The 21,017-nt window shown below is 45.8% G+C and overlaps 1 protein-coding gene across 1 annotated transcript in view; it reads right to left on the bottom strand.

Annotated features, from left to right (window-relative positions):
- Window positions 1–283: 283 nt before the first annotated feature.
- LGMN (legumain) overlaps window positions 284–21,017 on the bottom strand; it is a 32,024-nt gene continuing 11,290 nt past the window's right edge. The window contains exons 2-14 of the mRNA XM_053376461.1: window positions 20,251–20,420; window positions 17,079–17,176; window positions 16,476–16,557; window positions 14,859–14,944; window positions 14,668–14,743; window positions 12,635–12,697; window positions 10,057–10,123; window positions 8,936–9,054; window positions 8,244–8,333; window positions 6,035–6,235; window positions 4,443–4,616; window positions 2,965–3,032; window positions 284–1,104 (exon numbers count right to left, since the gene is read on the bottom strand). Of these exons, the coding sequence (XP_053232436.1) occupies window positions 1,065–1,104; window positions 2,965–3,032; window positions 4,443–4,616; window positions 6,035–6,235; window positions 8,244–8,333; window positions 8,936–9,054; window positions 10,057–10,123; window positions 12,635–12,697; window positions 14,668–14,743; window positions 14,859–14,944; window positions 16,476–16,557; window positions 17,079–17,176; window positions 20,251–20,388 (1,302 nt within the window). The 5' untranslated portion in view covers window positions 20,389–20,420 and the 3' untranslated portion in view covers window positions 284–1,064. The remainder of the gene's footprint in view (window positions 1,105–2,964; window positions 3,033–4,442; window positions 4,617–6,034; window positions 6,236–8,243; window positions 8,334–8,935; window positions 9,055–10,056; window positions 10,124–12,634; window positions 12,698–14,667; window positions 14,744–14,858; window positions 14,945–16,475; window positions 16,558–17,078; window positions 17,177–20,250; window positions 20,421–21,017) is intronic.

The following is a 21,017-nucleotide window of genomic DNA, read 5'->3' as shown; positions in this document are numbered from 1 at the left end:
AGAAGTCCAGTTGCACCAGGAAGTGATCTGACCATGGCACTTCTTTGAAAGAGCTTTCCCTGTGCCTCTTTCTCTCTAACTTGCATCACCAATGTTCCAGTGGCAAAAATAGGAGAAAATAAATCCTACTTTCGCTGCATTATAGTATTAGAGTGCCTCAGCAAATGGCAATAATGTAGTTCCACTGGGGAAGCATCAAAGAGGCTAAAGTTAAACCGCAAACACACCTGAGGTGCAAGTTGCTGCTTAACAAACCACCCAATTAAAAGACTGGAGACAAACCTGAGTTTAGAGTGAGGCATAAGCAGCTCAACATGTTTTATTATCCTTCACAGGTCAACACTGCACAATCTCCCACCAAGTTGTGTAAACATACAATTACATAAGAATCAGAAAACAGAACAGACATTCGTCTCCTTCAGTGTGGGGGGCTTTTGTGACCATGGTTTTATCTTCAAACAAAACCCAAGCACTTTATATCAAATTATGCAATTAACTCACACACACCCCTGCCACAACCCCAATTTACAGCTGGCCTTTTATTCTTCTTGAGATGTGCAATCTAGAAGCTTGCAGTCTTGGGTCCTTAAAGCATTAATTTCCAATTATAAAAACAAACAGAAATGCCATATCCACCACAGGCCATTTTTCTGTGTGGAATTCCTTAGTTAATTCTCAAAAAAGGAGGCCACCAAAACCTGAGCAAACGATTAAAAAAAAGAAAAGAAAATCAGTACAATTCAAAGCAATCCCTTTGTTGTAATTGCCAAAACAGTCTCAGAGTGGAATTCAATAATGCGATTCTGAAGGCGCTGATGAAGTTGTCCGTTCCAGAAGACTTCAGGAGCAGCTTCTGGAGTGAGACACACCCTTGGAAGGGATCCTGTCTCACCCTCCCAAAGGCTTTAAAGTGCAGAACCTGGTGGCTATCCCTCGATGGCTTTTTTCTTTTTATTGACAGAGGACGCACTTGACTGCCTTTGCTTTATGTTAGTTCCTGGGTTTGACGACTACCACATTATTAACTGCTCGTTGCTGAATTTCTTGACTGAATTGCTTTTCGGTTAAAATTCATTGCAGGCTCGATCCATGGCCGATAGTATTCTGCAAGAGAAACGACAAGCGTAAAAACAAGCGTTTTCTCACGGCACAGGTTTGTTTTGCGTACTAGGGCAGTGTTTCGTAAACTCGGGTCTCCGGCTGTTGCTGGACTACAACTCCCATGATCCCTAGCTAGCAGGACCAGGGATGATGGGAACTGTAGTCCGAAATGCTGGAGACCCAAGTTTGGGAACACTGTACTGTGGGCTGCACCCCCTGCTTGCATTGCCCGCCAGCCCTGCCTACCTGCCACAGCTCCTTACACTTCACAGTGGCACCTGGTGAGAGAAGGTTGTGCTGCTTTCCCCAGCTTTTCAGATCACTTGCAGAGAGGGGAAGGGGTGTGGGGTAGACCTCCCTGCACCTCCCACTTCCATCTTCAATAAGCAGCACCAAACTGACTTCTCCCTTTTGCCACCCACCTGCCTGAGTCGCTTGCTCTGCCTATCTGCTCACACACTTCTTCTGACTGCCGCCAGTGGGTGGGAGGACAAAGAGCAGAAAGACCCCACACCCCCACCCCACGAAGAGAGATGCAGTTTTGAAGCACAGGCTCTCTTCTTTTGGTGGCAGCGGCAATGTGAACATTTCTCCCTTTCATTCCGCTGCCTCCTTGCCCTTTGGTGGCAGCTGCTTGCTTCACTGGCCCGCTTATAATAATATTATAATTTATTACTTCTATCCCACCCATCTGGCTTGGTTTCCCCAGCCACTCTGGGTGGCTTGGACATTTCTTGCCTTTATTCTGTTCCCCCACCCCTGGGTGCCAGCGGCGGAAGCAGCAGCAATGGCCCCTTGCTCTTCCCTTTTGCTTGTAATAATAATAATAATTTATTATTTGTACCCCGCCCATCTGGCTGGGTTTCCCCAGCCACTCTGGGCGGCTTCCAACAAAGATGAAAGATACACTAAAATGTCACATATTAAAAACTTCCCTGAACAGGGCTGCCTTCAGATGTCTTCTGAATGTCAGGTAGATGTTTATCGCTTTGACATCTGGTGGGAGGGCGTTCCACAGGGCGGGCGCCACTACCGAGAAGGCCCTCTGCCTGGTTCCCTGTAACTTGGCCTCTCGCAGTGAGGGAACCGCCAGAAGGCCCTCGGTGCTAGACCTCAGTGTCCAGGCAGAAAGATGGGGGAGGAGACGCTCCTTCAGATATACTGGACCGAGGCCGTTTAGGGCTTTAAAGGTCAGCACCAACACTTTGAATTGTGCTCGGAAACGTACTGGGAGCCAATGCAGGTCTTTCAAGACCGGTATTATATGGTCTCGGCGGCCGCTCCCAGTCACCAGTCTAGCTGCCGCATTCTGGATTAGTTGTAGTTTCCGGGTCACCTTCAAAGGTAGCCCCACGTAGGGCGCATTGCAGTAGTAATCCTGCTTGGGCAGTAGTAATCCTGCTTGGGCAGCAGGATAGCTCAGTTGGTTAGAGCAGGGTGCTGATAATGCCAAGGTTGCAGGTTTGATCCCTGCCTGGGACAGCTGCATATTCCTGCATTGCAGGGGGTTGGGCAAGATGATCCTCTTCCAACTCTACAATTCTATGATTCTCTCACCTTGCTTAAACTTGGCTGCAGATGCACACTCCATCACTAGCATGACAAGGGGCAGGCACAAATATAGTACAGTAAGATTAAACAAAGACACACATATCTATCTATGGTTTACTGGCACGTAAATGCTAAAAGCACATTTCATATAACAGTTCTCTCTCCCTGTGTCAATAGATAGGCTATCTATCTTATCTATCTATCTTCAAATTACTTATAGAAGGTAGTAAGAATTAGCCCAAATATACAATTGATGTTCTCCTTCTAGAAAATGCACATCACACCTCTAGATCATTGGTACACAGATTTTACCTGTCAATGGGATATCCTGTTTCGCAGACGTTGACCAAAGCATACAGTTGTCTCAGAGCATATTCATACTGAAAAACAGAAACAAGCAGGAAAATTACACCTTTTCCCCACTCAACGCATAATCCTAAGGCAGGCAGCCGTTCATCTGAGGGCTGTAGTCCCTTTCAGTGGGGAGAGGGGAGTAATGGCTAGGGGTGAAGCTGAAGTCTGTGGGGGTGAAACCAGAGCAAGAGATGGCATGGGGCATGGCTTCTCTCCCCCTCCCCTTCATTCCCACCCAGTTTGATGTCAGGGGAGGTCAGACCACTCTTGCCAGAGGCACGAACTGATCACTCACCAACAGCTCACTCACAGAAGTAAAGCAACTGATCAGATATAAAATATCCCTCTCAAGATCTTGATGCAAGCTCCTCCCAGAGAGATGCAGCAGTTAGCCCAGTCTACTCACCTTGCACTTAGCGTCACTATACTTTAGCAAAATGGAAAATATGCACACCTTGTGCCAACCAAAATATGGTACAGGTGACTCCCCACTTACACAGTGGTTACGTTCCGCCCCCCTTCCATAAGTGGGGGCCCTTGTGGCTCATGAAGAGACCCTCTCCAGAACCCAAAGAGGACGTCCTCTTTTCAGGCTTTGGGGAGGGTCTCCTCACAAGCCAGGAGGACTCTCCAGGCTGCTCCCCACTTCCGGGTTCCCAATGCCACGCATGTGTGCACAAGTGGGGAGCTGACCATACAAACATTTTTTTAAACTGCTGCTTCTCTTTCCAGTGCAGACAGAGGTGGTGACCAGGGATAGATAAGAGTGTCAGTTTGCATTTCTTAGTACAGAAGTATTGATCTGATGTGTAGATATCTTTCCTATTCTAATTAATTCAAGAGGGTTCTGAAAGCTTCTGTTTGAAACAAGCAGAAGGTTCATGATGTTTGGGTTATACCTTCAGAGAAGCTGAGTACAGCTGGCTTAAACTGGTTCTCTCATCTCTTTCTGTCAAGATCATGCCCGACTATAAAAGTAGGGCCAGAAAGAGCCTGAGTTTCACACACACTCTCTCTCTCTCTCTCTCTTTCTTTCTTTCCTTTCTCTCTCTCTCTTCCCCCCTTCTGGTTTTGTGTTCTGTATATAGTGTTAAGGTTTAGTCTTATTGTAAGTTTCAGTCAAGTCTGCTGCAACTGGATTTCTTATGGACAGTGCCAATCTTGAATATATTGGATTTGTCACCATTATGCTCATTTGCCTTCAGTAGCAGTAAAGCTCTGCTGGATGAAATATAATTGCCTCTGATCTATTTGGGGGGGAATCCTGCAACGTGTTTGTTTTTTACTCTGCTAACTATACATTGGAATCTACTCTGGATCAATATTGAGTAGAATTCCGTGACAGGGTGTTCTGCGTATTTTGGGAAGGACCGATACATGCGCCTTCCTCGAGGTTGCAGTGCCTGAGCCTTGGCTCCAAGTCTGAAGAGACTTACCACAGGGGAGGCATGCCAGTTGAAGCAATGGCTCTTGAAGTGACGCACTGAGGCCTCGTAACAGTCGTAATTCGTGAGGCTCATCCTCTCCGACAGGAGCTGCTCTGTGTGCTCACTGGAAAGCGTTATGAAGGATATAATCTTGCGCATGGCATTCTGGATTTGCTCTTTAGCCTGTGGAGGAAGAGACAAGAGTAACTCTTTTGTTATCTAGAACACAGCTCCTTAGTGCCCTCTAGGCAACTGCGGCTCTAACAGAAGCCTCCTGTACTTACACAGCTTTTTGGGGGGAGGGGAAGGGAAGGGTCAAACCAAAGAAGTCTGCTAGCCACAACCACCATGTCCATTTGCCTTTTGAACATCTCATTTCTGGTCACATAACTCAGAGCTGGAAATTATCACAGACGTCTCGGCTGAGACATTCTTAATACAAGAACCAAAAGCATCCTAGGCTGAGTTTCGCATCTTGCTGTGGTCAGGTGACCTCTGGGGGAAATCACAGCACATCCCCACCACTCATGTGGGGGGAAACAAGTCTCTTCCTTTTGTTCGCGCTGGAACAGATGGGCTCCCACAGTCTGCTGTGAAAGCGCCTTTTCTGGGGACTGTGCACGCAAAACATACTGAAAAAGGAAGCTTGGGAAGTTCCAGTTTGAAAACAGAAAACCTCCAAGCTAGTTGGCAGCCTGTTGAGGTGCTTCTCAGATCATGAGACAGTATCATGGACAACACAGACAACAAGTATTTCGTACTGCAGCATGCTGACCAACTCTCAAAAACTGCTGCCAGTAGGCAACGCTGAATTTGTCCTCACACAAAAGTTCACCACCAAAATTTGCAGAAGAGGTATTTTAAGGAAGCAGCGTTTTTTTTTTCAACCCTTGCACGTGCAAAGCAGGAGCACTCAAGCAGATCAGCGCTGAGTGTAGTGCTCAGGGGCATATCCTGCCTGTTTGTGTAGGACCAAAGGTAAAGTATTTCAGAAGCTCTGCAAATGCCATCTTGGTAGTCAAGATAACTCCACAATTAACTGGCAGTAGTTGTAACAATCAGCTCGTATAAGTTCATATTTTTTATATAGGCCGATCAGCTTCCTTTGATGTTATCTGTGTGCTTGGGGTGCTGGTCTCTGAGCCCAGCAAAGGAAAATATCTGTAAGATTTCGGTATTTGCCACCTATCCCCTTATCTGGTCAAGTGGAGTGATGGGAAGCCCTGGCCCAAGTGACGTATGTTGCTTTGTGTATAAAGAACATATGAATGTTTGCTTGGGCATGGAGAAGCCATCTCCTTGTTGCGGTGTCCATTCCATGTCTGCAAAGGCCACGAGACCCGACAGGCTGATTTGCTGCAAGTCTACACATTTCTTTCATAAAGCACTAGAACAGGTCACTCGGATGTTTTCAACATCCTTTTTTTGGTACCCCTGCACCAGCCACTGCACAGAGCCCTCCCTCCTTTGGGTTGGTGATTCAGAACATTGTTCTATCAAATGAAGTACAACACGAATTAGCGGCATTTGCACAGGTGCAGTGAGCTCCTACTTCCAACCTGCCACACTGTCGATAATATTGCGCCCCTCTCAGCTCTTACCTCCAGGTGTCTCTTCATCTCTCCTAGAATAGCCTTGGCCTCAACCGCGTCGTTTGTAGCCATCAGTTTGCGCTTCATGATCGCAAGGGGGACGTCGGGGCTGGGGGTGAGGTCATAGCGACTCACGGGGGGCAACGAAATGGGGGCGCTGGAGGCGCTTCTTGTGCCCTGGAACTGCGCCACTTTCATGTGAGCGATGGACTGCGGGGGGGGGGGGGAGAGAGAGAAGAAAAAAAAGACACCCTTCACTTTAATGGGACGGATGCATTTTTGGGAAGCAGAGCTGTTTTGAAAAGCTTGCAATTACTTGAAAACCTGGAGGGGACTGGTTTTCAATCGATTGGTTTGTTCTCCCAGCAGCCCCTGAGACAAGATGGGCAAGTTTCCTAAGGCTACCTGGCAGACTGAAAGCAAGGATCTGAGCTAGGTCCTCTGGCATCTGTCTCTAGGCACTGTTAACGCACCCAATAAAACACCTCGAATGGAGAGGCCATGGAGGAATTAAGCTGCACTTCAAGAGCACCTGTGATTTTTTATAAGCAAGTGATTTACAGAGGCCTGAATGTACAAACTGTATCCAAAGTATCCATATTTGGTGATACACTGGGAGCCAGAGTGGGGTAATGGTTAAGAGTGTTGGACTAGGATCTGGGAGACCCAGGTTCGAATCGCTATTTTGTCATGAAGCTCACTGGGTGACCTCGGGCCAGTTACCGTCACTTAGCCTAACCTACCTCACAGGGTTGTTGTGAGAAGGAAAATCATGTGAGATCCTTGGAAGATAAAGGTGGCATATAACCGTAACAAACAGTAATAATACTCAAGAGTAGACCTATTTGCCTCACGACACTACAATTCCCGAGAGGTCTCTGGAAAGAGGGGTTTGACTGTTAAACTGTAGCTGTGAGAGGAATGAAGGTTTCCTACCAACTCTCAGGAGCCTTAAACTACATTTCCCATGATTCTTTGGGGCTTAAGTTGGATGCAACCCTGAGAAGCTACCTTATACCAGGTTAAACTGCTTTGTCTTCTAGCCCAGTATTGTCTACCTACTCTGACTGGCAGAAGCTCTCCAGGGTCCCAGAGCAAGTGTTACCCAGGGTGATGCCAGGGACTGAATCTGGGACCTATTGCATGCAAAACGTATGTGCTTTACCACAGGGATACAGGACCCTTCTGCAATTTGAAATTGGCTGAAAGCACAGAGGGCTGGAGAAACCAGGAGTCGTCTCAGCTCTGGAAGGAGAGCATGTTGCAAAACTGGAGGGACAAGGGGGAAAGAGGAAGCAGCCATGCCCTGGATAGTTGGTCTTGCAGCATTAAGACACAGGTTAACTGCTGAAGCAGGGCAGGGTTGGGCCTTTAAGCTTCCTGAGTGGGAATTGCGCCTGGGGCCTTTAGCAAACTACAGAGCTCCTTGAGAGGATGAACAGAGGACAAGTGTAAGGAACAAATTGCACAACACAAGCTCTCTAAAGTAGGGTTGCTGTAGGATGGAACAGTACAGAGTGCTGGATTAAGAAATCCTGGGTTTAAATCCTTGCTCAGTTGTGAAGTACACCAGGAGACCTTGGGCAATCACTTTACCTACTTCACGAGGCTGTTGTGTTAAAGCGGGGGGGGGGGGGTGGAGGGAAGGAAGGAACTATGTACGCAACTCCCCCCCCCTCAACTCTTGGGAGCAGGGTAAGGAAAGTAAGAAATAAAGGTTCTGTTCCCCCATTTGTTTCCGCTTTTTCCAGTTTCAAGATTTAGGATACAGACTGGAAGGTCCAGTTCAAAATAGCTATGATTTGGCGTACAGTCATACCTTGGGTTACAGATGCTTCAGGTTGCATTTTTTCGGGTTATGGACTGCCGAAACCTGGAAATACTGGAGTGGGTTACTTCCGGGTTTCGGCGGTCGCGCATGTGCAGAAGCGCTAAATGGCGCTGCGGGTTGCAAATGTGCATCCTGCAAGGATCATGTTCGCAACCCAAGCGTCCGTCCACTGTATTGTTAGAGTGCTTGACTGGAAGCTGGGAGACCTACTTGGCAATGAAGCTCACCGGATGACCTGAGGCTGGATGCCGTCTCTCAGCCTAACCTACCTCACAGGGGTTGTTGTAGTATTACAGACAAAACTACAGACAAGGGTAAGAAATACAAAGTAAACATTGGTGCAAAACACAACTGTCCGCAATTGCCCATTTGAGACCAAACACTCACCAAGTTTCCATACTGCATCACATGGCTGGTGTTTGTATGCTTCTTTACCAACAGAAACTGCTTGTGCAGAGTTTCTTTCTTCAAATCCTCCTGCAGACCAAAAAAAAAAAGGCATAGAGAGAAAAAGAAAGAAAAGTTGCACATGATTCAGCTATTTACATACCAACGCAACTGAAAAGGTTTTACTTCCCTTTTGGGAAAGAGGGGAGCTAAAAAAGAGAGAGAGAGACGACAACGAAGCAATTGCTGACCAAGTTCCTAATGCGATTGTGCAATCAGAAAACTTGAAACGGTACTTCAACAGACCTCCCATCGTGAATCATTAGTTTTTGAGCAAAACTCCCATTGTGATTCATTCATTCTTAGTCAGTTAGGAAGTCTGCAATGAATGACTGGGCATCGAGAACTATGAAACAAATAGTACTATGGATTTATTCAGTCTGCAAGTTTGAATGCCATTTGATTGTATTTTTGTACAACAGTTTGTGATGCTTTCATGACAGGTTTGTGGAAATAGTCCTTTTTTCAAATTTATACATTTCACTGATTTTACAATCATTTTTACATTTCAAAACCTGACTTCCTTCCCACACTTTTAACATTTTCTACATATTTTCTACATATCCAAATTAACTTAATTTGTTCATTTATTCCTCTTCTTTAAATATATACTGCAGATCTTGGGGACTCACCACATCGGAATCTTCCATCCAATTGACACTGTACCAGTCACCAAGGTAGGTTTGCCTCTTGTCATCAAAATAACACGCGTAAGACGATTCGCTAGGATTAGCAGCAGTTGTGGCGTAAACTGCAAGGCAAATGGAGGGGGGCACTATTTACTTGCTTCCCCACAGCTGGCACATGGCTGCCGTATGCGCTTGTCCAAGTGGCCTGATCTAAACCCAGCTGAAATTAAGAACTTTGGTTTTAAGCTGATTTTAGACACATTTACTCCAATCCAGAGCTCTGCGCACATTCAAAAGCCTTCCCCTAAAAGTGACGAAGAATGAATGGGAAAGCTTCCGCATATATAGCTCCACACATGGAACTATGCAACCCTTCAGAGGGATGCCAATTATGTGCCAGCTGGAAGGGTTGGTGAGCAAAGCAGCGACTGGGTAGAGGAAAAGTAAAAGCTCTCAATATTTAAACTCCCATCCTCAAGGCCCCCATGTTGTTCTGCTACAACCTCCATAATCCCCACTGGAGTCTCATCTGAGCACCCAAGGTTGGTGTAGATCAGTGCAGTGAACTTCCAGACCCCTCCAAGCTTCGCCAGATGGCAGAGCCACTGCAGTCAAGCCAAGCCTAACCTGTGCTATACCCAATGTCATGCATAGGAAGTCAGGTGTGGGGCAGGCAAGGACCTGACTCTGCTGAAAGGCTTTCCAGGCACCGGCAATCAACTGCAAAGCCCTGTGATCCGCTGACTGTCAGCTGATCCTGTGAAGCCCCTTGCAAAGCACTCCAGAAGACCTCACAACTGCAAGACTAAAGGATCAGCAGAGCACCTTGAAAGGTGCTTTGCAGGCTGTTCAAGTTAACTGTATAGTCTTGATTTCAAACCCGGCAGGCAAAAAAGGGGTCACCTGACTGATGCCAGACGATTGACAGCTAGCCTCATGCTGAATTTGGCAAACAAGAGGGTGGGAGGTGATCCAATTTCCCACCCCTGGTGTAGATAAGACTTAAAAACCATATTTAACCCAAAGTGCAATAATGCTTCCACGTTTTCAATACCTCCCAATGAAGACGTTTTGAGTACAATCAGATGACTGGTCTCAGACCAGAACGCTGACTGTTCACTTACCATTGATATCATGAGGTAGATTTTTCATCATTGATCCAGATTCACATGCTTCAATGTAAAACACCATCTGCAATTTATGTTAAGAAATAGTGAGACACACTTCTAGATGTTTGGGTAAAGATCTGGTGCCTGCTTTTTCTCCCAAGTATCCTTTCCCTTACCCATAAGCTCACTGACGCACGCTACATCTCCAACATATAGCGAAGATACTCTTTGATCTACAGATTATTACTGCTCACCATGCCTCTAGACTAGAGGGGGAGGGAAACTGGCTTATTGTGATGTGCAAACCATACCAAGGTAATTAAATCTCAACTACTATCTGAAACCAGCCAGCTTCATCAAACACAGCTTGTTTCAACAGCTAACCATAGTTAGTTGAATGCAACACTAAGCAGTAGTTAATCTAACTCAGAAGCTTCCAATCTTCTAGCAAGCACTCACTAACCTTATCCACATAACGCTATTCAGAAATTAGCATCACATGCAAACTGGCCCTACCTGTAAGACTTGCAAAAACCAACTTTCACTGAATTGTCCCTAAATTCAACCCTGGGTTTCTCTAGCATCCTTTCTTGCCTTTTTGAATAGCTGTGGTCATAACAGGTATAAAAAAAGGCGCCACCTTACTTCAACTCCACATTTAGTAGGGTGCCATCAGTATGCCGATGACACCCAACTCTATCTGTTGATGGATGGCCATCCTGACTCGGCCCCAGACACACTGACCAGATGTTTGGAAGCTGTGGCTGGATGGTTACATGGGAGCCGGTTGAAGCTAAATCCTTCGAAGACAGAGGTCCTGTGGCTGGGATGGGACGATATGGGATTGGGGGGGGCAACTCCCATCTCTTGCGGGGGCGCAATTAGTGCCAGCACCGTCCGTTAAGAGTTTGGGTGTAATCTTCGACACCTCCCTTTCCATGGAGGCGCAGATTGCAGCTATAACAAAGGCGGCATTTTTCCATCTCCGCCAAACTAAGCAGTTGGCTCCTTACCTCTCTCGCCCTGACCTAGCCACTGTGATCCAGTGGCTCCAGACGGTCACCTCCAGACTGGATTATTGTAACTCGCTCTACGTGGGGCTGCCCTTGAGACTGACCCAGAAACTCCAGCGGGTGCAGGATGCTGCAGCAAGACTCCTTACGGGGTCTTCGCTGCGAGACCACATTCACCCGGTGCTATACCAGCTGCACTGGCTCCCGGTGGAGTACAGGATCAGGTTTAAGGTGCTGGTTTTAACCTTTAAAGCCCTATATGGCCTAGGACCCTCGTACCTACGGGACCGCCTCTCCTGGTATGCCCCACAGAGAAACTTACGGTCTTCAAATAAAAACATCTTGAAGGTCCCAGGCCACAGAGAGGTTAGGCTGGCCTCAACTAGAGCCAGGGCTTTTTCGGCTGTGGCTCCGATCTGGTGGAACACTCTGTCACAAGAGACCAGGGCCCTGCGGGACTTGACATCTTTCCGCAGGGCCTGCAAGACAGAGCTGTTCCACCAGGCCTTTGGCCAGGGCACAGCCTGACTCCCTCCCTCGGCAATCTTCGCGGAGCTCTGGCCCAATGGTTGCCATTGGCTTGATTTGAATTAATTTTATAATGAATGATTTTAGAGTGTTGTTTGTGCTGTACTTTTGTACTGTTTTATTGTTGTTAGCCGCCCTGAGCCCGGCTTCGGCTGGGGAGGGCGGGATATAAATAAAATTTATTATTATTATTTACCAGAATTTGTTGGACCTTATACATGTTTCATATTCACTCAGAAGACGCACCTTCCAAGTTCAATAGAACTTACTTCCAGTTAATCAAGCAGAATTAAAATAATACTGCCTTAAAAAAGCAAGTGTTTATTTTCACATTACCCTCCAGAGCAGAATGCATAGAAACTGGCTGAACATTATACACAAACTAGATACTCTGAAGGTAGGATGTGCCACAAAATGTTGGGTGGGATTGTACCATTCCATCCCAGGTCAGGGTCTCCCTGCTGACCTGCCCAGTCTCCCAACTGGGTGGAAGGAGGAATGGAATGAAGTAGTGGGAAGAGGGAAAGATACATGGAAATCAAAGCCTGTAGAAAGAACTATTTCCTTTTCTGGAGAGGCCACTTCCTGGTTCACATAGGTTATTTCCTTTAGGGTGTTTTCCCACCTTAAGGTGTTTTTGAGAACCTGCAAACTTTCAGGTTAACCCATGTTGACTGATACTTCTCTTTCCAGCTCTGTAAGCTCAGAAAATTTGAACTGGGAGAGAAAAAGAGGACACTTCCCATTCCAGTTTCAGAACTGTATTACTCCAGGTATGCTAAGGCAAGATTCTCTCAATATGCAAGAAAAAGGTGATGATAAAGTCCAATAGTTTTTTGTTTGTTTGTTTGTTTTAAAGGAGAGGGGGAAAGCTTAATCGTACCATCTTTCCACATACTTCTGTGTTATTGAGTTTAGGACTCTACTACAACATCCTTTCCAGTAACAATTAGCATTTAGAGTGGAAGAGTTCACAAAGCTGAGTCCTATGCAATTATAATGGCTGTTACTCTTAAAATTAAATAAATAAAGGTGGAAAATAGTCATTTTACCTTCTGGTATTTTTTGTGATGATGCATATATGAAATGGTCTTGTTCAATTCTTCTACGTGGAGCTGTAAAACAAGGAAGTACCTGATCATATCCCACTGCGGTCCACTAAAGTAATAAGAAACACATCTAGCATACAATCAGGCATCTGAAGCACTCCAAGTAAGTTATCAGAGATCTTTACAATAACCTTGCAAGGTGGACTTGCATTGTCACAATTCCCATATTAACCGACGGAGGCAGGGAAGGCTAAGAATTCAGCCCCTGCTCTACTGAAAACACTCACTGGGTGTCCTGTCAATGCATTCTCATGGATTAAGCTACCTTTCATGGCTGTTATATATTACCCAAAGTCCCAAAACAGCTACTTTTCTAGCCTTCAATGAGTGAGAGAGAAGTCTGATACAATATACTTCATTGTTGACCACTGTAAGAAGAAAAAATTACTCGCGTTTTCAACCCTTGAGGAAAAGATACTCTATATACATATAAAGTCCCGGTGACTATCATCTTAGGCCGAGGGAGCCGGCGTTTGTCCACAGACAGCTTTCTGGGTCATGTGGCCAGCATGACTAAACTGCTTCTGGCACAACGGAACACCGTGATGGAAGCCAGAGTGCACGGAAACGCCATTTACCTTCCTGCCACAGCGGTACCTATTCATCTACTTGCACCGGTGTCCTTTTGAACTGCTAAGTTGGCAGAAGCTGGGACAGAGCAACGGGAGCTCACCCCGTCGCACGGATTCAAACTGCCGACCTTCTGATCAGCAAGCCCAAGAGTCTCAATGGTTTAGACCACAGCGCCACTCGCTCCCTTATTCAAGAGGTACAACACAGTCACCAATTATCATTTCATATAGTAAATGCCAGTATGTTATGATATTTTGTATACATTAATAGTTTCCCATGTGGCCCTGTGCACTGAACAAGCTGCCCTCCCTCCCAATGCCGATTCATACTCAGGCTTCTGAAATCAGAGGCACAATTGGGCCAAGTGCAGGAATCTTCTTCCTCCACGGCAATGCCTTATTTTGCACCGCAGGAAGTGGTACTATACAACAGATGAGCTGTGCAGCAGTCTTTACAATGGCCTACAAGTTTTGGACATGAAATACTGCTGAAAACATGGCAAAGCAAGAAAATGCATCTTGTTCAGATGTGTCACAGGATGTCGAGAGAGCAGAACTGGGAAATGCTTGCGCATCCGTTCTAGGAGAGGCACTGAGACTTGAAATAGTCCAAGGACAGGGAGCCCTTTTCAATCTCAGAAACCTTCCAGGGACTGCATGCTAGTGGTGGATGGGGCCAAAGACAGAATTGGACAGAGTCTTACCTTTGCATTAGTAGCCTACATAAAAGTCAGGTGCATTTGTATGCAAGCACCCCTCCCCCTCATAATCCCCTATTCAGACAAGAGGCACATACACAATCTAGCTAGGCAATAGCATTTGAGGAGAGTGCAGAAGAAGACTGGGGAGGGATGTGGTCTGGGGAAGAGTCCTGAGGGCCAGATAAGAGAGGTTTAGAGGGCCACCTGTGGCTCTTGGGCCCAGGTTTCCTCATTCCTAAAACTGACAATCTCTGGCTAGAGAAGCATTAAGCTGTGGCTTGTTCCAATTCTCTATTCTTCATATGTGTGAATCCACTTTGCGATTGTAGTCAACAAACTGGAACAAGAAACTGCGATTTGAAATTGAGTTATGAATCTCTGCTTGTGCTAGCTATGGTTTCTTGTCACATCTAAACCCACGCTAACTTAATTCCTCCCCCCCCCAGCACCCCACTTCAGATACTTTCCCAGATACAGTGGTGCTAAGAAACAGGACTTAGAAAACAAGAGTAGCATTAGATGAAACAAGCCATGGTTACTTTGCTCATCTGCAAATAAACCTTCAATAAGCAGCGGTGAAAAACGAACCATGGTTTAGCATTACATGTCAATGCAGCCAAACTGTAAGCTTGAGAAAACAAGTGTTTCTAGGCTTGCAAACTAAATCAGTGCTACTTAAGACAGGGAAAAAATTATTACGTACATCATCAGATGGAAAAGCCAGAAGTCCCGGGGCACCATGATCAGTGAAATAGACAAATATGTGATCCCGAGGGCCACTGCAGAGAGAGAAAACCTTCTTAATTTCCAATCTTTTACTTAAATTCCAACTTGGTGTTAAAACTATATTGATGAAGAAATGACGGTATTCCATTCTCACGTCTTTCCAATTACCTTCGAAGTACTTTTCCCGATCCTTTATTCTTCACTGCTTCAGCATCACCTCTGAGCACAGCAAGGAAGTTTGCTGGTGTAACATCCTACAGGTTGGAAAGAGATTTGAAGCTGAAATGCAGCCAGCAACATTCCTTTTAAAATAAAAAAATAAAAAGTTGACTTCTACAAGTTGGCTCCTATCCAGCAGAACCATGGCTTTCAAAGAGTGCTCTGGGGAACCCTGCATATATAAAAAAAATGCTCGCCAGCAACACACATCCACAGAACCCTGGAACTTTAGACTGGCTCTCAGTTCATGTGGGGAGACGGAGAGTGTTGGGATTTTGAATACGTGCAGCTTCACACAGAGTCTATTAGGAGTTGGCCGACAGCCAAGGCAATGTGAAGGAGTAAAATCTGCCTGGTGATACAGAGGCATGGAGATAGCTCCATGATTGGTCAAGCTCTCACGGGAATAATGATTTATGGCCTACTGACTGGAATGTGTTAGTCAGAGAGTAGGAGTTGGAGGCTTGAGAGTTGTGAGTCGGAGGAGAAAGCTAGTTAAAGATCTGTGTTCTGTTCTGTTCCTGTAAATAGTCCACTGTATATAATAAACACCTATAAGTACAAGTTACTGGTTCCTGCTTCGTCCATCCTGCCTGCAGCCAATTGCTTTCGTGAACTCTGCATATACTGTGCTAGGTCTGGCTAAGGTCCTGCAACGAGTCAGAAAGTTGCAAAACACCAATAGAGAGATCAAGCATGGTTGAATCATATACCCTGCACAACTGCACCCCTTATTATAGACAGTGTTTCCTCAGAGTCTCTGTGTACTGGCCCACTACTATGAGTGAGGGCTGCTTTGTAGGGCAGATTATCCCCAGTAGCTGCACTAGGATGTGGGAGTAACTGGTTGAGCTGGAGTTTTAGGAAATTCAGTGAGTTAAAAAAATCTTATAGGCTAGTGTCAGCGACAGTGTCTCCCGAGCCTTCAGAAACTGTCAGCAAACATCATTAAGACTCCAATATCAGTATCGGTCTATAGTATCCCTTTAATAAACCAACCATCTTAGCTTAAAGTTCATCTGGCCTCTACCACAGGTGTCCATCTTACCCCCTAAACCTACTATACATGCTACTAGGATGCTTCGAAAGCATTCTGAGTAAATTGATGGCGGTGTGAAATTAAGGAAATACAGATAGCTAAACTTAATACAAGTGAGGCTGAGATAAGCGAGTATCCCCAACAGACTTGGAAAGCCAATGGTGAATTATGAATTGATCTCTATGCCCATCAGCTGCAGAACAAAGAACCAATTGCTTGGAAGACTTCCAAGACTTCAGGCTGCAATTCAAGGAGGGGGTGATCTGCCATGCAGGAGGGGGTTTGCATGCAGTGGATTTTGTGCTAATGGACCGACAGTGTGCTTACAATTAACTAGTCTTGCTTCACTTGAAATATGTGGTTTACATTTAAATTGAAGCAAAGTCTCTAGGTTCTGGACAAAAGCATCCAAACTCAAGTGGCCCACTCTTCAGGTGGGTTAATAAAATCCTATTTCTTTGGGAAACTTACGATATTCAAAGCTAGCAATGTTCCTAGGTTACCAAGCGAATAAATCTAGTTCTTACCTCTTTTACATAGTCTTTTGGTGTTCCTTTGTACACATCTGTACCATTGGGCCTGTTGATGATGATTCCTTTGGTTGGATTCCTGAAGAGAGGAAGTGGACAGGAAATTTTAAAGGGGCAAAAAGTGAAGTCATTTCTTTTCAAAGTTAAAAAAAGAGAAAACCTCTACAACATGCATTAACAGGCTCTTCCTGTCCAGACAGGGACGCCGCTGGGTCCACCAGCTGAAGCATTCCTTGCCACCAAACTGTGCTTCATGCAAACAATCCAGGATCAGGGATTTCCCTCTTTCTGTGGAAAACAGGAGACTAAACACTTGAGAAGTGTAGCGGCTGGCCCCCTTCTAACTATGAGTGAAGTCTGCCATTCTGTGAGATGCTTTTGTTAGGTCTTGTGACAGAGACACTAGATTCATATACAGCAGGGGTAGGGAACCTGTAGCCTTGCAGATGTTGTCAAACTACAACTCCCACCAACTCCTTGGGCCTTCAGGCCATGCGTGCCGGGAGCTGTAGTTCAGCAACAAGTGAACCACAGGTCTCCCACTTCTGATACGCAGCAACAGCCCTGCACACAAAGTTCTGCCAAAATCCTGATACTTACTGCTCATTGAAGGCAATGTCGTCATACATCATCACAACAATTTGTTCATCTGGAATGCCATTCCGGTGCACAATTTGGTAAGCATGGCAGGCATCAGCCTGAAAAGACACAGGGCAGTTTTATTTACTGGGTGATTTTTAAATGTGTTACGGGAAACAGAAAAGTTGTAGCCCTTGCCACTGGCCTCCAGTGGAAGTCTCTCTTTTCATGCAAAGAAATCTCCAGTTAAACCTGGGACAATCCACCCCAAAGCCCTCTTTCGCTACAACGCCGATAGGTTTATAAACCAAACCAACCTGTCGCACATTCAACTTGAGCACACTATATGTGCGGTGCCAGGAAATAATTAAATAAAAAATTTAAACAGCGGAAAGGCAGGTAAAGGGCAAAAATGGCCCCAAAAGAGTGGGAAAACTGCAAAAATGGAGAGAAATGAGCAAGGAAAATGCTAGCAATCCCAGAAGCCTTTGCAACTGCAATCCCATGAATTTTTGAACGAGGATTATTTTGAGATGGCAGCTAAACGCAAGGCATCATCATCATCTTCCCTGGTTGCTGAGAAACCAAAGAAGCAGCAAGTGGTTTAGAGGGTGTTTGCAGGCTTTTTAAGATGGTGTTTGCCCATATGTGATTTCACATATACGCGGAATATCCAGGAATGTAACACTCATGTAAGTGGGGAGTCACTTGTAGTTAAAATGAGGCAACGGAAAAACAGAGGCAGGTGTTGGCACACTCAAGGGAACCACAAGATATGCAAAAATAGGGGAAACCCTAAGAGGGTCCCCCCCACCCTAATGTGGACAGAGATATTCTGTGACTACAGAATATGTAATGTTTGTTGTGGGGAAAACCTGGGGTGGAGAAAAGCCAAGCAGCTATAAAAGCTGGTTGGAGAAACTCAGCATGCCACAATCAAAGGCCCTGTCCATTTGATAACTTGATATTCTCACAAAAATCACTGCATTGCGGTAAATCCAAATAGGAATGGGGAGAAGGGGAAAAACTATGAATGGTGATGCTTTTACACTGCTTGGGCAGGAAGATATTGAACAAAATAGATAAGCAATCTGTACAGAAAGGGTGGCAAATTGTGCCCCTTCCCCAAATGCTGTTGGACTGTATCTCCTATCGTCCTTAATCACCTGCAATGTGAGCAAGGGCTGATGGGAGTTGTAGTCCAACCACTGAAGCACACCAGGCCCCTCACCCCGCTATGCAGAAACAAGTCCTGCGTCATGTAGGCTTGCATATATGCCAAGAGAACAACTCTCATGACTTCAGCACGTTCTCACTGTAGGATGCCATCTAGCGCCTGCAAAGGCCATTTTATTTCCTTGCCCCTTTCTCCAGGACAGCCAAACACAGATGTTTTAAGTTTCATAATACCACTTTAAGAAATCACTTTCAAAATACTTCAAGCGTTAAGTAAACATTGAAGCCTTTTGCAAAAACCCACCACAATGTTTACCAATAACCTGTTTAAACTAGCAGAGATTCCTCCACCCCCCCAGGCAAGACAGGACTGGATTCAGATTTAGCCATGGTTAGAGTAGACCTACTGAAACCAATGGGGCTTAAATTTAAGTCACGTTGCTGTCAGGGGGTCTGCTCTAACTACAAGTCTAATTCAGTGACATATGGCCAAGTCAGGTAAGTGGATATAGAATCCCAGCCTGAATTTCTACAAATAGGAGCTGGGCCATGAAATGCAACAGACCACAGTTGGGCTGAGGGTCTCTTTTATTTTCTGTTTTTGCATCCTTTCCTACAAACGCTGCCATCCAAATCTGCAGCTTTCGTCTTAATGAAGACTTGCACACTTCTGCACTGAAGCTCAACCACAGACTGCCTAGGAGTATAGGGACCACAGGTTAAGAAACCCTACCCTGAGAAATTCAAACCTGGAACGAATCAAAGTTACTTAATTGTGCAAGAACCTACATCAGAGACACAGGCTGCTATTATAAGAAGTCTGTGACAAGCTTTCCGCACATGTCTGAATTTCAGCTCATAGTCCTTGCCTAAAGAATTTAGACTTCCTCCTCCTCCGCCCACACAGTGTTGTTCGATCCTCTACCTCTAACCACAACTGCCTCTCCCTGACCTGCTTGCAATTGAGGTTAGAGAGCTGAGTAGGGATTGCACAAGCTTTCCCACGTAGCTCTGTTTGTGCCAGCCTACTTCTGCACTATAGATGGGGAGGGAAGAAGTGTGCTAGACCTAAATGTCTGTGCAAAACTTTCAGGCTTGCAGGATTACGACGGCACAGAGAACCACACCAGCCTACCAACACCACTTCAATAGAAAGAGTCCCCAGAATGCTAGGGTAAGCTTTTCGGACTGCAATATTTAGCAGATTAATCAGCTAGTTTAACAAGCTGGCAAGTAAACCGCCTAATGACTTAATCCCAGTCACTCTTATACTCAGCTCATGTGATGAATGTCCACACTTGAGGATTGCACCATCGTTATGTGCTGACTTGCAAGTGTAAATATGACCTACTAGACACAATCTTCAAAATCACCAGACCATTCGTTCCCAGTAGACTTTAGTGACACTACTTCTGCTTAGAGATGGGGAACCTGCAGCTTCCCCCTTTCTTGCTGGGACTCCAACTCCCATCAGCCCCAGCCAACGTGGCCAATAGTCAGGGATGATGGAGGCTGAAGTCAAACCATTTTTGGAGGGCTCCAGCAGAGGTGGGGAACTGTATCTGGCCAATGGACTGGATCCCTGATCTCCCACACCCTTCATGGGCCAGGTGTCACAGACGGGCAGAGCCACCCACCTGGCAACCACCCAATTTCACAGTGACACCAGGTGACCCATTTTTGCTTGCATACACAATTAGCTGATTGTGCTAGCAAAGTCTGGTGCTAGCAGGGCTTTCTAGGTGCTGCCGATCAGAAGTGCCTGCAAACCCCCTATGGCCCTGATACATCTTTACCCACCTCACATCTGACATCGTCTATGACATCAGGCGTAAGGGAAGTGGGCGTGGCTTGGCCAAAATGACCTGGTGGTCCAAGTGTGAAAGCCGGCAGGCCAGAGGTTCACCACCTGTGTGCTATGTAAGAGAAACCAACTGGTGTTCATGCATGCTAGAGCCAGGATAGAGAACCCAACTCTGTTCAATGAAACAACTCCCTTCGCCCAGCCGACTCTTACCTGGTGTCTGTAGTTATACCAGGAATTGGAACCAGCGACAATGACAACCCAATGCTTGCCTCCATCCTCAGGGTCCTCCAGGGGAAAGGTGCTGATTCCTAGGACAAAACTGAGCAGTACTGCTACCTTCAAAGCCATGCTCTTTCTTCCTTCTTCACGAAGTACAGGAACTATGGGACACAAATAAAATGTCAAACTGGGGGAGGAGTGAGGGAGAAGAGCCACAATCCGCCGATGTCCTTTAAATTTTATTGTGCAGAGCCAGTTTTAAGAGACTGTAGTCCAAAGTCCAGAGGAAGTGGGACACTGGATGTTCTTTCTGGTGTAGGTAAAAACAGAGGCAGTTTGAGTTCTTACTGGGGCTAGTGTGGTCAGGTAACACAGTTTTAAGAAGGCTTGCTCAGAATTAAGACCCACCCAAGAATTTCCAAGTAAACATGCACTGGGTTGTAAAACCATTCTTGCCAGCAGTTAAAACCAGCAGGAGACGAACTTCCTAGAATTTGGTGTAATTGCATTTCTTTAACCAAGGCGCCATCCTGATGGAGGAAATGGATGGTTCTGTCTGCCTCAGAATTAAGAAAAAGCAGAAAAGAAATGGCACTGCAGATCTTTTAGCAACCAACACAGCAACACTGGTACAGATCATGGCTCTGTGCCTTGCCAACACATCCCTCGAGATGAAGTCTAGCAGAGGAAGCAAATCTGCAACTTCCTTTTTAAGGCGGGGGAAATGAGGACACACAAATCCAAGATATGGCAATGAA

This window comes from Podarcis raffonei, chromosome 1, assembly GCF_027172205.1.
Source record: "Podarcis raffonei isolate rPodRaf1 chromosome 1, rPodRaf1.pri, whole genome shotgun sequence".
NCBI classification, from domain to species: domain Eukaryota; kingdom Metazoa; phylum Chordata; class Lepidosauria; order Squamata; family Lacertidae; genus Podarcis; species Podarcis raffonei.
The sequence above is the reverse complement of the archived record's forward strand: the minus strand, read 5'-3'. Positions and strand labels throughout refer to the sequence as shown.